The following is a 14320-nucleotide window of genomic DNA, read 5'->3' on the forward strand; positions in this document are numbered from 1 at the left end:
TACACTTCGGGTTTCCGTCATGAGTGCAGTTGTCACTCATCCACTCTGAATGATGTCTGACGTCTTGCCTGTGGAATGACATCCTTCCTTCCTGGCTCATCGGCTATCCAACAACTCACATATTCCTGTGTGCCAGGAGCTTGCCTTGACACTGTGGAATGAGTAAGCATGCGCTCTCCACACAGAGGAATCCTGTGCACTTTAGTTATATGGACTTTTTTTTTTTCACTACCAGAATTCAACTAAATAAGAAGAAACATTTACAATAAAAAACAAAAGCCAAATGCTTGCATTAGGACATTTACTTCAAACTAAGTCATCATGAGACTAGTGATCAGTGTCCGGGTATGTCACTTGATCATTAGAGCCTTCTGTGCCAGGTCTGTGCAGGGCTCCTGGGAATTACAGTCACTTCAGAAAAACAAGAAATCCTCGCGAGGGCGTTCTCAGTTTTGGAGGCTCAGCGCAGAGAACAGAGGAGCTGGGCTTTTCTCAGTCTGTAGAGCGAGAACCTCGGCTCCAGGAACTGAGTTACATCAGGCCCACTCTGGTTCTTTAGGAAGCTGGAACCTCAGCACGTCACACTAGCCTCAGGGCGAAGGCCAGGCCCCGCCCCGCCCGAACGCCCCGCCCCGCCCGGACGCCCCGCCCACCGTGGGTCCAGCCCCGCCCCTCACAAACGCCCCGCCCCCGGGCCCTGCCTACGGCGGTGACGTTCGCAGCGCTGCCCCGCCCCCTGCCCTGACGGCGGCGGAAAGATGGCGGAGTTGGACATCGGGCAGCACTGCCAGGTGCAGCACTGCCGGCAGCGAGGTGACGCTGGAAGCCCCATCCCCGGCCGCGGGAGACCTGGGCCGGGTTCTGACGGCCGGGGCGGTGGCGGCGGGTGAGGGGGGACGCGGGGCGCGAGCGGCTTTCCGGGGTGGTGGTGGTGCTTTAAGCTGCTGTCCTTCAGTGCAGGGGCGCAATTTAGGGCCTCCTTGTTTCCACTCAGATCTGGAGAGCAGACCTTGCAGGCTTCTCGGGGTTCCAAGTCATCCTGGGTCGCGAAGGGGCGTAGATCAGGGACTCACTGCGACCCTGGCGCATCCACGACTTAGGCTTTTTCTTCAGTAGTTTTTTTGTTTGTTTTTGCCAGCCCAATGAGTTGAACCTCAGTTTTTAAGTGTGTGTTCGCAGGTTTTTAGAAATCTCGGAGTGTCTGAACCTCAGGCTATTTCAGCGGGTCTTTAGGCACTCTCCGACTCTGAACAGCGTTGATTTTGGTGCTAGATTCACTTAAGTGGTTAGTGGCAGAGTAGTAAACTGCATTTTAGGAAGATACCTCCATTGAGCAGATAGATAGATACCCGGTCATAAACATAGGCCCTGTATGTAGGTAGCAAGCTTCAGGGTGTTCAAGCATTAGACACAGTCGTTGCCTACTGGATCGCACTCCAAATTTGTGTACAGGGTTTCATCCCGCTGCAGCGTCAGTCAATTTGTAGCAAGTTCCTGAATCCAACTCTTGGATGTGTCCCGGGTTGGGTGTGATAAGTGCAGTAAGACAACAGGGCAGGTGACGTAATTCTTTATTACTTATCTATGACCTTTACCGTGGGCTGTATAGTAATGATCAAAACTTGTTTTCGTGTAGTATTTTCCTATGGAAGCTTAGCTGTTTGGGTTTGGCTCTTGAGTTATACACATCTGGTCAGACTGATTTACATTAGAATCTCTAAAAGTGTCTGCTGCCTGTGATACAGCTCATCCTTTCCAGCTGAACATACCTTTAGTGTTATTAATTAAGATGAGGCCTGTTTCTTGGATAGCAGAAGAGGGTTAAAATTAAGTGACGATATCAGACACTAGGGAGTTATCTTGATCATAACTCTTCATGGGCTTCCTTGAATGGCGTATATAATGTTTGCTTGAACACTCTAAATCTCAAAATATCAAACATGCCCGATTTTTCACATTGAAAGACGTCGTGGGCCAGTGAGATGGCTCAGTGAGCAGTCTGCAACCCAAAGGCCCAGGACTTCTCTGATGGACAGGAGCAGTGGTACTAGTACAGAAAGCTCATATATTCAGAGGGCACTGGCAGGGGTAACTGAGAGAGACCCTGCCCCAAAATCATGGTGGAGAAATAGAACCGATTCCTAAAAAGGTATCATCTGACTTCCATGTGTGTCAAAGCACCGAAAACACACACACAAACACACACACAAACAAATAATAAAAATAAATCTAAAAACAGATATAAGCATTTTGCAGATTATTATGTTTCAGTTTTTCACAGTGACACATGTGTCTCTAATTTCCTGTTATGACATTAAAGCTCACAGTATCACTCTTTGTTTAATAACAGCAGTGATAGTTCACCAGGTACATTTTAGTTGAGAGAAAATTCAGGCCCTTTGTCTGCAAGCATGATTACCTTGAGGATCCCTTTTGTTTACATATAGCCTCTTTGCATTTTGTACTAAGATATCCAATAGTGTGCCATCTTTTCTAGAATATTATAGTTTATTTGTTTTTGTTTTTGTTTTTTTTTTTTCTAAAGGAGACTGAGAAGTATCTTTTGGTTTTCATTGTGAAAATAATATGATTGGGCATATCTGGTGTCATATGGCTACTTGATATAATTTAATATATGAAATATATTGAAGTCAATGTAGAAAAGTGATTAAATCAAGTACGGTGGCTCACACCTATATTTCTAACACTCTACAATCTGAAGTTTAGAGGAGTTTAGAGGTCAGTCTGGGCCAGGTGAAACCTTGTGTCAAAAAATAAACACATAAAAGGTGATTAATTATCTTTATCAATAATTAGTTTCCATGTCTGACAAGTGATACTTGTGTAAACTTTCTAAAATATATGTCTATAGACAGCATTAGGATGAAATAACTAATAAGGAATGATAGATTCAGATACAGATTATATTGACACACATACATACAGACACACACACATGTATATACAACAGTGTATACTACATCATGTATAGCCATGGCTTTTTTTAGGTAATCTAAATTGATGTTCAGTGGAGTCAGAATTAAAACCCAGGATTTTCATGACAAATATAGACCTTCTGCAACAACAAGGCCTGGCAAATCTCAGAAACAAAACAAAAAAGAAAAATTCTACTTTTTTTTTTTTTTTTTTTTTTTAACTTAATGATGTTTGTAACATCTCTCTCCCGCTGGTTTATCCACTAGAGCTGAGGATTTGGTAGTTTTTGTTTAGTAGGAATGACATAGTAACTTGCCACAGAGAAAGACAATTTTTCTTTTAGAGTTGGTCACTCGATTTCTTTTGCTTAGGAAAAGTAAATCAAAATCAGATACTGACCAGTACCTGTCATATTTTCCTCCAATTTTAGATTTTCTTCCATTTGTGTGTGACAGTTGTTCAGGAATATTTTGGTAAGTTAAGTTTTTGGGTAGAATTTGAAAAGAATTTTGTTGTTTGTCAATATGGAGTTAATTTCTGAACACTATAATGATTTATGGTTTTAACTTTGTCCATTGACAGTTGATATTTTGTAATAACTTGTGAAAAAGATAAACTGATGACTCATAATTATACATAGTATGTCATTAATCTTTAAGTGTCCAGAAATGCAGTCATAAATGTGGATTTTAGTTTAAGATTATGTGTCGTAATTACAATGAGAAAATAATACCCATAAAATAAAGGCTATGGCTCTTAAAAAATCCAGCCATGATTATTCTGTGGATTTTAATTAACATGGAAAGAGTCCAACCTAAAATGTTCTTAAAACCAACATTGCATGCTGATTGACACAAATCTTGCAAGCATGACCTGTGCAGTACTCAGGGATTTGGGAAGTCATGCCCTGACATGTCGTACGATCATTTAACTGATTCCTTCCCGGAGAAACTAACATCCCCATCGTTCACATGCTCCCTAAAACACTCACAGTAAAGATAACCAGAAGGTGTGTTGTTCTTATCAGCGGCAGGTGAGCATTTGTGGCTGAAAATGCTCGAGCTTGGAGATGTGCCTTCTTTCCATGGATTTCAGTTTGCTCTTTCGTGACAGTCACTAGTACAGTGAACATAATGTGACATGTTAAAGTGGTCTGCCTTACTTCAGGTAGCATGAAGTGCATTAACTGATCGGATTTAAAGCCAGGAGTGGCGGTGCATGCCTGTAGTCCCAGCACTGGGGGAAGGAGGCAGGCAGATCTCTGAGTTCGAGGCCAGCCTGGTCTACAAAGCGAGTTCAGGACAGTCAGGAATACACAGAGAAACGCTGTCTCAACCAAACCAAACTCTACAAAGCGAGTTCAGGACAGTCAGGAATACACAGAGAAACGCTGTCTCAACCAAACCAAACTCTACAAAGCGAGTTCAGGACAGTCAGGAATACACAGAGAAATGCTGTCTCAACCAAACCAAACAACAGCAAGAAAAACTGACCTTATGTAAATAAACTGTTTTTTTTAATTACTTCAGCCTTGAGCACAGAAGCAAGGACTCTCATGGCTGTCCTGAGGTATGCCTCTTTTCTCTTATCTGACCTAATTTATATATGTGTAATCATGTACTTCCTTTTAGAATTGATTAGATTTAATGCTAGTATACCAGGCATTAAAGTTTAGAATTTTTTGCTGCATCTCTTCCATTTTTCTCTGTTTGGGAGAAAACTTGTTCTGTTTGGCATTTACCCATTTTGCCCTCATGGTTTTTATTCCTTGTGGTTCTGTTTGGGGAGCCCGTGCATATCATGAAGGTGTGCACTTGTGAGACACGCTGGCCTCTGCTCCCACATCACACTGTCCGCCAGCTCACTGTTCCCCTCATTGTAGCAGTTGTTTTTGCTGGCGTCTGGTGATAGGGTTCCATGGCAGTCAAGTTTATGGGGACCCAGTCAGCCTTAGACCACAAAGAACAGACCCTTAGTCCAACTAAATAAAATCCTTAACCCGATTCCAAACAGATGCACAGATTGAGAAGGGAGGTCGCAGATAGAAAGCAAATTCACACTGTATCGCTACTAATAAAGGATGATGCTGGTGGCGAGCAAGATGGATCTTCTTCGGAAATGGGAAGCAGCTGTGCACAGTAAACTGGGCACAGTGGTGCACTCCTGTGGTCCCAGCTCTCAGGATGTGAAACACAAGTACTGAAAATTCAGAGCCAGTGGAGTATTGCAAAGCAAGACCCAGTCTTCAAAAAATAAAAATAAATAAATAAATAAATAGAGAAACTAAATAGTCATTTTAATTTAAAACATAATTATAACACATTAGAAAAGTTATGACAATGTGGATGAGTAAGCCTTATAATCATTTCTCATACAATCTTTACTTGTAATTTTTGTGTAAGAATATATCACCTAGTCTAAGAAATTCAAACTGAAATGATAATGGATGATGCCTTCTAACACTTGCTTTTGTGTTGTTTTAAATGGATCTATAGCACCATTTCCCCCTCTTATGGTGTTAGGTGAATGTCATCAAGGAGAGACTGAAGAGAGATGAACACAAATCTTACCCATGCTCACTCAAGGACTGTACTGAAGTAGAGCTCATGGAGGTGATATGTCCTTATTGTGAGAAGAACTTTTGCCTAAGGTAATCGCCTAAGCCATGCAAGCTTTGTGTATGTGTTTAGCGTGTATAAATCATGAACAAGTGCCAGCTCCTCTGTTACTTGTAGACACCGTCATCAGTCAGATCATGGGTGTGAAAAACTGCAGATCCCACAGCCTCGAATGGCTGCCACACAGAAGCTTGTCAAAGACATTATTGGTGAGTCCCAGCAAGCTGCTGCAGCTGCCGTGCTCCCGGTGGACACCTGTTATGTCACTGCTCCTTTGAATTCTGCGCACGAGTGTTTGGGCTGTGTGTATGTCTGTGTACCACTTGTATGCCTGGCACCCTTGGAAGGCAAAGAGGGTATCAGATCCCCTGGAACTGGAGTTATGAGCCATGTTGATGCTAGGAATTGAACACAGATCCTCTGGAAAAGCAGCCAGTACTCATAACAGCTGAGCCCTCTCTATAGCATCACAAACTTGTGTTTTGATGACATTCTTGTCAGCACATTTTGTACAAAGCCTTTAGGAAATGGTAAGGTTTCCATTAGGTGATCTGCGTTGTTGGGCAGCGTTAATCCGATGTTAACAGCTGAAGGTAGGGATGTTGATGAGGCTGGCATGGCGGACTGCCCTGTCTACAGGGTAAATTCTGCTAAGCTGTGTCCCAGATGCCACTGATAATATGAGGCACAGGAGAGAGCGTGGCTGAAACATAGCTTAGTTTCTCCGGCAATTTGTTAGCTCAGTAGAACTTTTATTCCACATTTAGGGTGGTGTCCTTGTTAATAGCTGCAGTGTTTTATAAAAGCATTAGTAGTTGCCTTAGATTAAATAGGTTAGGTGAGAAAGAAGTGTGTGCCTATGGATTTTCTGTGGCAGAAGTTACTTAGATCGACCGTTAGTAATGTAAATATACTTAATAGAGCTGTACTGTGCAGGGTACAGATGCTGAAGGCCACAGTGGTGAGGCTGGGCATGGTGGTGTACTTCTATAATCTCACCAGAGGCAGGTGCCGCTCAAGCCAGCCAACGTTACAAGGGGAGACCTTGTTTTCTCAAAACAAGAGGAAAAAAAAGGACAAGTAGGAAAAAAATGAAAGAAAACAAAATCGGGAGATTGTGGTGGAAAGGGCTTACATGCTTACTCTTCTTCCTTAGACGCCAAGACAGGAGGGGCAGCTAGTAAGGGACGGAAAGGCTCGAAGAGCAGCGCGACAGCCGCGAAGGTGGCGCTGATGAAGCTGAAGATGCACGCCGTCGGCGATAACTCCCTGCCACAGGTGAAAAAGCAGATGTGCCGCATGATTCTGAGGCCTTTCTCTTCCTCTCTTTAACTGAACGCAGCGTAAACCTGATATGTAGTGTTTTTAAAGACCACATGCCGTAGCGTCTACATACACTACAGCTCTGCATTTTCCCACCTTACAGAGATGGCAGTGAAGCGTACATATCCTTCTTCAGTGTTTTCCCCAATTTGCGCCATATTTTTAAGATTTCTCTGTACTTGTGTCTAGTTCATTCAGTAGCTACACATTATTCTGTTTTATGACTACAGCCTACTTTATTTCTGTCAATAACCTCAGATTTATTCACTGCATTGCTATTAACAAGTGTTCTCCAATGAAGATGCTTTGTTTAGGGACGGGAACTTCTCAAGATTGTATTTTGAAAATCCAACTCTCAGGAGACAGATGTAGGATGTAGGAGATCAAGAGTTTAAGGTTAACCTGAGCTATGGAATGAGTGCCAGGCCAGCCTGGGAAAAACTCAGAAGATACAAGCATACATAGTTACATGCTCAAATACAGATTCATTAATTAACATTTAGTCATGTGTCCCAGTTCGCTTCTCTGTTGCTATGACAAAACACTGACCAAAAACAACTCAAGGGGTTTTATTTGAGTTTCCATGTCACAGTCCATCATTGAGGGAGGTCAGGGCCTGAACTCAGGCAGGAGCCATGGAGGAATGCTGCCTAGTGGCTGGCTTACCTGCCTTGCTCAGCCTGCTTTCTTATACAGCTCAGAACAACCTGCTCTGGGTTGGTGCTGCCCACAGGGGCTGGGCCCTCCTCCATCAATTAGCCATCCAGGAAATGCCACACAAACATGCCAACAGGCCAGTGTGGTAGAGGCAATTCCTCAGTTAAGGGTTCTTCCCAGGTGTCTCTAGCTAGTTTGCGTAAAGTCAGTAAAAACTATTCAACACAATATGTTATACAGTTTGTATATTATATATAAAATCTATCTGTATACATACATACATACATACATACATACATACATACATGCATATATACATATACAAAAAGCTCCTCAAAGTCAAGATGAACTTGTAGAATCAATAAACTTAAATTTTAAGTCAAAGTAATGAATATAGCAAATCTAAAAAGACAAAGTTTTGGAAAGGCACAGTGAGATACATTATGTAATATTGCCCATAAAAAGGAATGCATTATAAAATGAAATCAAGTGGAAATAAAACACGATATAAGTATCCAAGAGGAAAAAAAAAAGTTAAAAATATGGCTTCTTGCATGTATGCACGTGTGTGTGTGTGTATACGTAATCAGGTAGATTATGTAGTTGTGTCTCTGAATTTGCCTAGTAGAAAAAACCAGAAGGGTGCTAACACTGCTGAAATTGTCTTTTAAAATGTTCGTCATATTCCATGATACATCCCACTGACCCTCAACAAATCCAAATCCCTTTCTGCTGAGACAGGAATTGTTTCCACTCTATTATTTCTTAAGATAATGTCAGTTGTTCTCCAGCATTTAAATTAGAGATGTCTCACTCGGAGCGTTTTTATTTTACAGAAATTGACCTTCCTACAGAAGACAGCCTCCCTAAAACAGTTTTTAGGAATCAGGGAAGATTCTATTCCCACTATTTTTTTTTTAACTAAACATAATTAAATAATAAAATTCAACTGAAGAAAACAAATAAGACACAGATTATATTAGAAAAGTTTCTGAAACCCTACTTTATTAGTAAAGTATTTTTCTACTTTAAATTGTACTTTAATTTTGTACTTGCTTTGTTCTCAGAAATCTTGATACCTCTGATATGTAGCAAAGTCTTTCACATGTTTTTGTAAGAAGAAGTCCTGTCTCGAAAGTGACAGGAGCTTGATGTCAGGAAGTATAGTTGAAATCAGTTTGTTTCCTCACACAAGAGAACAGAGGGACTGTGTAAGGGGCTCTGACGCTGTTGAATGATTCATCAGTTTCTTGATTTCTCTCTATTCATGCTGAATTCATTCTTAACTCAGGAATGGCTGAGAGATCTGAGGAAGCCTACAGTCCAGGTTGCAATCACTACAACTCAACAGAGAGAGAAAAAAAAAGAGAGTTCCTCTGCCTCCAGTTCCTGAACATTAAATAAAAGGGGAGGGGGGACTGGAAGGGAGTGAGGGAGAAGGCTACAGCTGGGATACAAAGCAAATCAAATGTAATTAATAAAAAAAAAATATATATTTTTTAAGTCACACAACTGTCATTACACAGATCCCTTAACTAGGGTTTTGAGTCTTTGGACGTGCAGTTAGGTAGGCGGGCTACAAGACTGGTTTTCCCGTTAAAACTTACATCATTATAGGGTTATCCTATGTTGACCAAAAGAAGAGGAAAGAGCCTGGAGTGGTGGCACATTCCTTTAATCCCAGCACTCTGGCAGGCAGACGCAGTGGGATCATTGTGAGTTGGAGGCCAGCCTGGTCTACAAAGTGAATCCAGGACAGCCAAGGCTACACAGAGAAACCCTATCTCAAACAACCAAGAGGTGGGCACGGGGGAGGAAAAGGCAGCACTAGCTGAAAAAGCCATGTCTTATTTCATGTGTCTAAGCTATATGTTAACTTTTTCTTACACAGACAGAAAGAATTTACTTTCAGGTTTACCTGCCAAAAGGGAGCAAAGAGAAGAGCAAAGCCATGTTCTTCTGCCTCAGGTGGAGCATTGGGAAGGTCGTGGACTTCGCAGCCTCTCTAGCCAGTCTTAGAAATGAAAACAACAAGCTGACAGCAAAGGTGATGTCTGGTTACCAATTTCCCTTATGTTTTGGGATGTGTTGTTCACAAGTACATCGTTACCACTGTGTGACTTGTCTCTGTCTCGGCAGAAGCTGAAGCTGTGCCAGGTCCCTTCAGGGGAAGCCTTGCCGTTGGATCACACTTTGGAAGCGTGGATCACTAAGCAGGACTGCCCTTTATATAATGGAGGAAATGTTATTTTGGAATATCTAAACGACGAAGAGCAGTTTTTAAAAAATGTTGACTCCTACTTGGAATAGTCATTCAAGAATTCAAGTCAGAATTTACAAGCAGGAATTATTCTATGTAGATAATCAATTTCTTTTACTGCAAATACTTTTTAAGAACTCTCAAAGTTGTTTTTTTATGTTTTATTTCTATCAGGTCATAACTTACATCAATAGTTTTCTATTAAGTTCCATGTTTTATGTTTAAAGCTTAACTATGTATTGGTAGTTATTGGCAAAGTACTATTTTTATTAGTTGTTTCTGGATTAGGCTGTAGAACTATCAGCCAAAGTGTCTTTTGTGTTAGGCTAATGCCAGCTGTTGACTGACAGCTGTGGCACGTTCTAATACCACCTCCACCCCACAATCCACCTCACACAACACCCACCTTTTTGTGATTTTGCCATTCTGTGGCAGAGGCATTTAGCAGATGCTTCAGTGAGGTCTTACAAGTAGTACTTGTTGCCTTTGTTTTAAACAAGTCCTATGATTAAGCCTAATATTATGGGCCCAGAATACATAGCCTTACTGTATACCCAAATCATGATATATGAATTGATATATGCACATGAATTGCAGAATCTTCGAGATTCTCTCATTTGGGCTTCCAAGCATTTGGATAAGAAACCTCATACCTTAGAGGGAAAGTTATTTTTTTGGTATCATGTAATTGCACTGGATGTATTTCTGGTAATCAATTTTCTCCAATAGGATTCATCTTTTTGTTGGTATGAATCTATTACAATGATGGAAATAGACTAACTTTGTTAGAGTCTGTTTCACTGTACCAAAGCAAAACAATTATTGCATTTTACCTATAAATTGAAATGTCCTTTTGGGGAACGCTTCCTTTTACACTGGAGGAAAATGAATGTTTTCTGTCTATACTGGATAAAGGACTACACTATAGAAGCAAATAAAGTATTCTTAGTTGCTCCTCCCCTTTTTCTGTGCTGATTTTCATGACTGTAATGTTAAAGGGTCTACTTAAATCCAAAATAACTCAAACACCATGTCTATGCAGATGACAAAAATTTATTGTAATCAAGCCACTACTTATTGATCATGGCCACAGAATAGACTTGGAAGCTGAACTGTAACGGTGAAGGGACATTGTACAGCATATTTAAAGGATGAAACTATAAAGTGAGGGGGAGCAGGGTGGGCTGGGGCATTGTCCAATCATATCTTGACATAAGGGGTTGAGCAAAAGAGTTTCCATCAATCAGGATAGGAGTAGGTTCCTGGGCCTAGGAACATGAACTTAGTTGATCCTGCCAGAAAGATGGAGAAGTTGTCACTGAGATGTCTGGACTCAGACAACTGTCTCATTACAGCAGAAGCTGGTCAGCTTTTGGGAAGTCCCAGCTCCTCTAGGGCTTGAGACCTTGAACTTAGTTTTTCCCTATGATTAAGTGGAATTAAAAAACAAAATGGTAGTACTTAGACAAAGTTACTTGTGCTTGTTCCCAACAATAAATTTAATTAGAGGAATAAACTCAGCATGTTCATTTGGTTCTTTTCTGCTCTGTCATTTTCATGTTCATATCATAAATAGTGATAATTTCTAGCTTTCTTCAGGTTCTAAATTCATTCTTTTATAGTTACCTGATATCTACCTGAAACATTAATGTCTAATTGCCAATGGAGGCATAATGAAGATATAACTCAGATAGAAGTTATACTTAGAACTGTCATACACAGTTGTAAGGCAAGTTGCAAATGAGTGAATAGACAGTACAGCTATGTTCCAGTAGCTCATTTATTAGAAACTATCAAACAAGAGATAGAAATAGACTTTAAAAACCCATATGCCAGAGTTTTTTTGAGATACCAGAAAGTTGTAATACCAACCAATCACAATTCTTACACATAATAGGTGGCCAGAACATGTAATTGAATGAAAATTAAATATTCCAGAAAAAGAATACCTACTGAGAAGAGTGCAAATGTGGCTGGCTGGAATTGAAACCTAGAAAGAATGAAAAAAAAAAAAAAGTCTTCTCTCATTGACCAGACAAAAGAGACGAGACTGTCCAGAGATGGACTTATAACAGTGGACACACTGGCCATCAGCTAGGTCAAGTCCTAGATGGTGGAACCTGCAGGGCTGGAGAATGCCAGGGATGAGCATCCTTGGTACTAAGAACTGGCAGCTAGGGCATGCATATTCTAAAGCAAACGAGGTATGGGCGAGGATCTCAGTCCTCTTAACTCCCTGTGTCCAAATAAATACTTGGAAAGCAGAACTCTCGGACTGCAAGTTAAGTCTGCCTAAAGAAATGGGAGGGTTGCACTGTTCCCATCATACCTTGTATTTTTACTGGCCGACAGTTAAAACTGTAATGGAAATGCACAAAACAGTGTAGATGAACAGTTGAAATGACACTTTGATACTAATGAGCTTCAGTCTAAAGAATGAAGTAATACACGAGAAAACTGGATGATAGGATTCATCCTAGCTATATTTGGCAGGTTATGATTGTGATGTTATCAGATATGAAGAAGGATTTGGAGAGCTGAAAGACAAAAACAAGTGAACAAAGAAACAAAAACTCTAGATAAAGTGCTTGGGGAAAAAAGCAGACACTTAACATTGCTTAGATCTGGTTAAAGTCGTGCATTAAGGTATTTGGTCATGTAAAGGTAACTGTTAAGGTTATTTTTATAAAATTGTGTTTGTTTCTTTCTTACCCTGGCTCCATTATATCATTTTGACAAGCTTCACAGCACAGTCCTGAGCAGTATTAACTCTATTCTTAGCCCTCTAAGCTAATTTGGCTTCCTCCCAGCATACATCTCAGAAATACTTGCACTTTGTAGCTTTTCTGCTCCAACTTCTTCTCTGATGCCTCTTGAATATTTGCCTGTGGTTGAATCCCCTATTTACTCTTCTAACTCCTCTCCTGGCTGGTAGGAAGTCCAGCCCTATTCTCTCTACTGGCCTGCTCCGTGATAGGCTGTATGCTGCTTTATTAGCATAGCATGGGACAGTTGGGGAGGAGTGTTTACACAACATTGAGACAGTAGATTCTCATAACAAGAATTGCAACCAGATATGGGGGAAGGGGTACAGAAACCAGCATTTGAACTGCACAATAACCTTATGACTACAGGTAATTTTTAAAAGTTAGGTTATTTAGTTTCAGCGTGTGGAGACACTTGTGTGTTATCAGAGGACAACTTGTAGGAGTTGGCTCTTTCCTACTGTGTGAGCTCTGGGGATCAAATGCAAGTGTTCACCTTGGCAGCAAGTCCCCTTACCCACCGATATATCTCAGTTGGCTCTTTATTCACTTTGACAGGTTCTTAGTATGTACCCCAGGCTGGCCTTAACCTTGACTTTTCCTGCCTTAGCCTACCCAGGGTCGGGTGTTTTTGTCACTTTAAAGTTTCTTGGGAAGCTGATTGTGGCAGCTCATGCCTTTAACCCCAACTCTAAGGAGGCAGAAGCAGATGCAGATCAGTGAGTTCAGGACCAGCCTCATCTACATAGTGATTTCCAGGACAGGCATAGCCTCACAGTGAGACGTTGCCCTAAGAAAGGTTCCTTGGGAATTTGACTGGTGTCACTAAGCAGATTACCCCTATTCCCTGTTCTCACCATTGGCAAATGTGTCTTAATGTCGTACATGGGAATAAACCCATAATGCCAAATTTAAAGATTAACCTACCTACACAGCCTTTTAAAAAAATCTGTCAAACTGAAAATGCCATGATGATGCTCATTACTTCTGTATTCTGACATACACACAAAAGAATAGACATTTGTAGTAGTGGTAGTGAGGGGGGTTTATTGTTTTATTTTTTCTGCTTCGCATCCTCTCATTTGGGAAAGTGCATCTGTAGATTGCTTTCCTCATCCATGGAAGCTGAGGCACAGTTAGCTCACTGCCAATGACCCTAGACGTGCACAGTGAGTCATGTTACAAAGAAAGACTAGGACATTTGAAATACAGCCAGTACCTTTCCACTATCGAATTCTAAGTATCCAGTAGCCGTGTAGGCAGGATATACCTTTGACCACCTACTCAGTATGTTTTTAAGTTAACCGGTGACTGGTTTCCTACTTACAGACACCAAGGCTATCTTAAGAGTTTGTTTTGCCTGGTAAAATTTCTCTAGAACTCTAGAGCAATTGCTAGAACTCTAGAAGGATGATCTCAAGGCCAACCAGTGTAGCCAATGATGGCAGCCACATGACTAACCTCAAGAGAGCAAAGTTCGTACCTAGCCGAGTCCCTGGCTCTCAGTTTAAAGGTCCAGTGTTTGGGTGTAAGGCAAGGTGCATAGGGCATCTGCTTCAATTTCTAATTGTTTGTGTCCCTGAACAAGGAATTGGACTAGGAACAGACACATGGGTGGTGATAGGAAAAGATATAGTTTATTAAGAAAGTTTTTCCAAAGGTGGAACGGGGCCAGGCCTGGAGAAAGAAGTTTACTGGTGCCTGTTCAAAGCAGATTGGCACATCTGTACTACACATAAATAGCTATCTGTCTATCGATC

The 14320-nt window shown here is 41.1% G+C and overlaps 1 protein-coding gene across 1 annotated transcript; it reads left to right on the forward strand.

Annotated features, from left to right (window-relative positions):
- The first annotated feature begins 749 nt into the window (after nt 1-749).
- Nucleotides 750-10750, forward strand: Zfand1 (zinc finger AN1-type containing 1). The gene is made up of 8 exons (XM_055603452.1): nt 750-813; nt 3368-3410; nt 4467-4506; nt 5460-5587; nt 5673-5764; nt 6712-6833; nt 9427-9582; nt 9675-10750. Exons 1-8 carry the CDS (start codon nt 759-761, stop codon nt 9843-9845), a joined length of 807 nt encoding a protein of 268 aa, XP_055459427.1. The 5' UTR covers nt 750-758; the 3' UTR covers nt 9846-10750.
- The last annotated feature ends 3570 nt before the right edge of the window (nt 10751-14320 follow it).

This window comes from Psammomys obesus, unplaced genomic scaffold (genome assembly GCF_907164565.1).
Source record: "Psammomys obesus unplaced genomic scaffold, mPsaObe1.curated_primary_1811, whole genome shotgun sequence".
NCBI classification, from domain to species: domain Eukaryota; kingdom Metazoa; phylum Chordata; class Mammalia; order Rodentia; family Muridae; genus Psammomys; species Psammomys obesus.

Excerpts from the sequence above, each read along its gene's own strand:
- Zfand1 (XM_055603452.1), top strand. The coding sequence starts at position 759 with ATGGCGGAGTTGGACATCGGGCAGCACTGCCAGGTGCAGCACTGCCGG. Across the intron at positions 4,507-5,459 it reads ACTCTCATGGCTGTCCTGAG|GTGAATGTCATCAAGGAGAG; the intron begins GTATGCCTCTTT and ends TTATGGTGTTAG. Across the intron at positions 6,834-9,426 it reads GCGATAACTCCCTGCCACAG|ACAGAAAGAATTTACTTTCA; the intron begins GTGAAAAAGCAG and ends TTTCTTACACAG.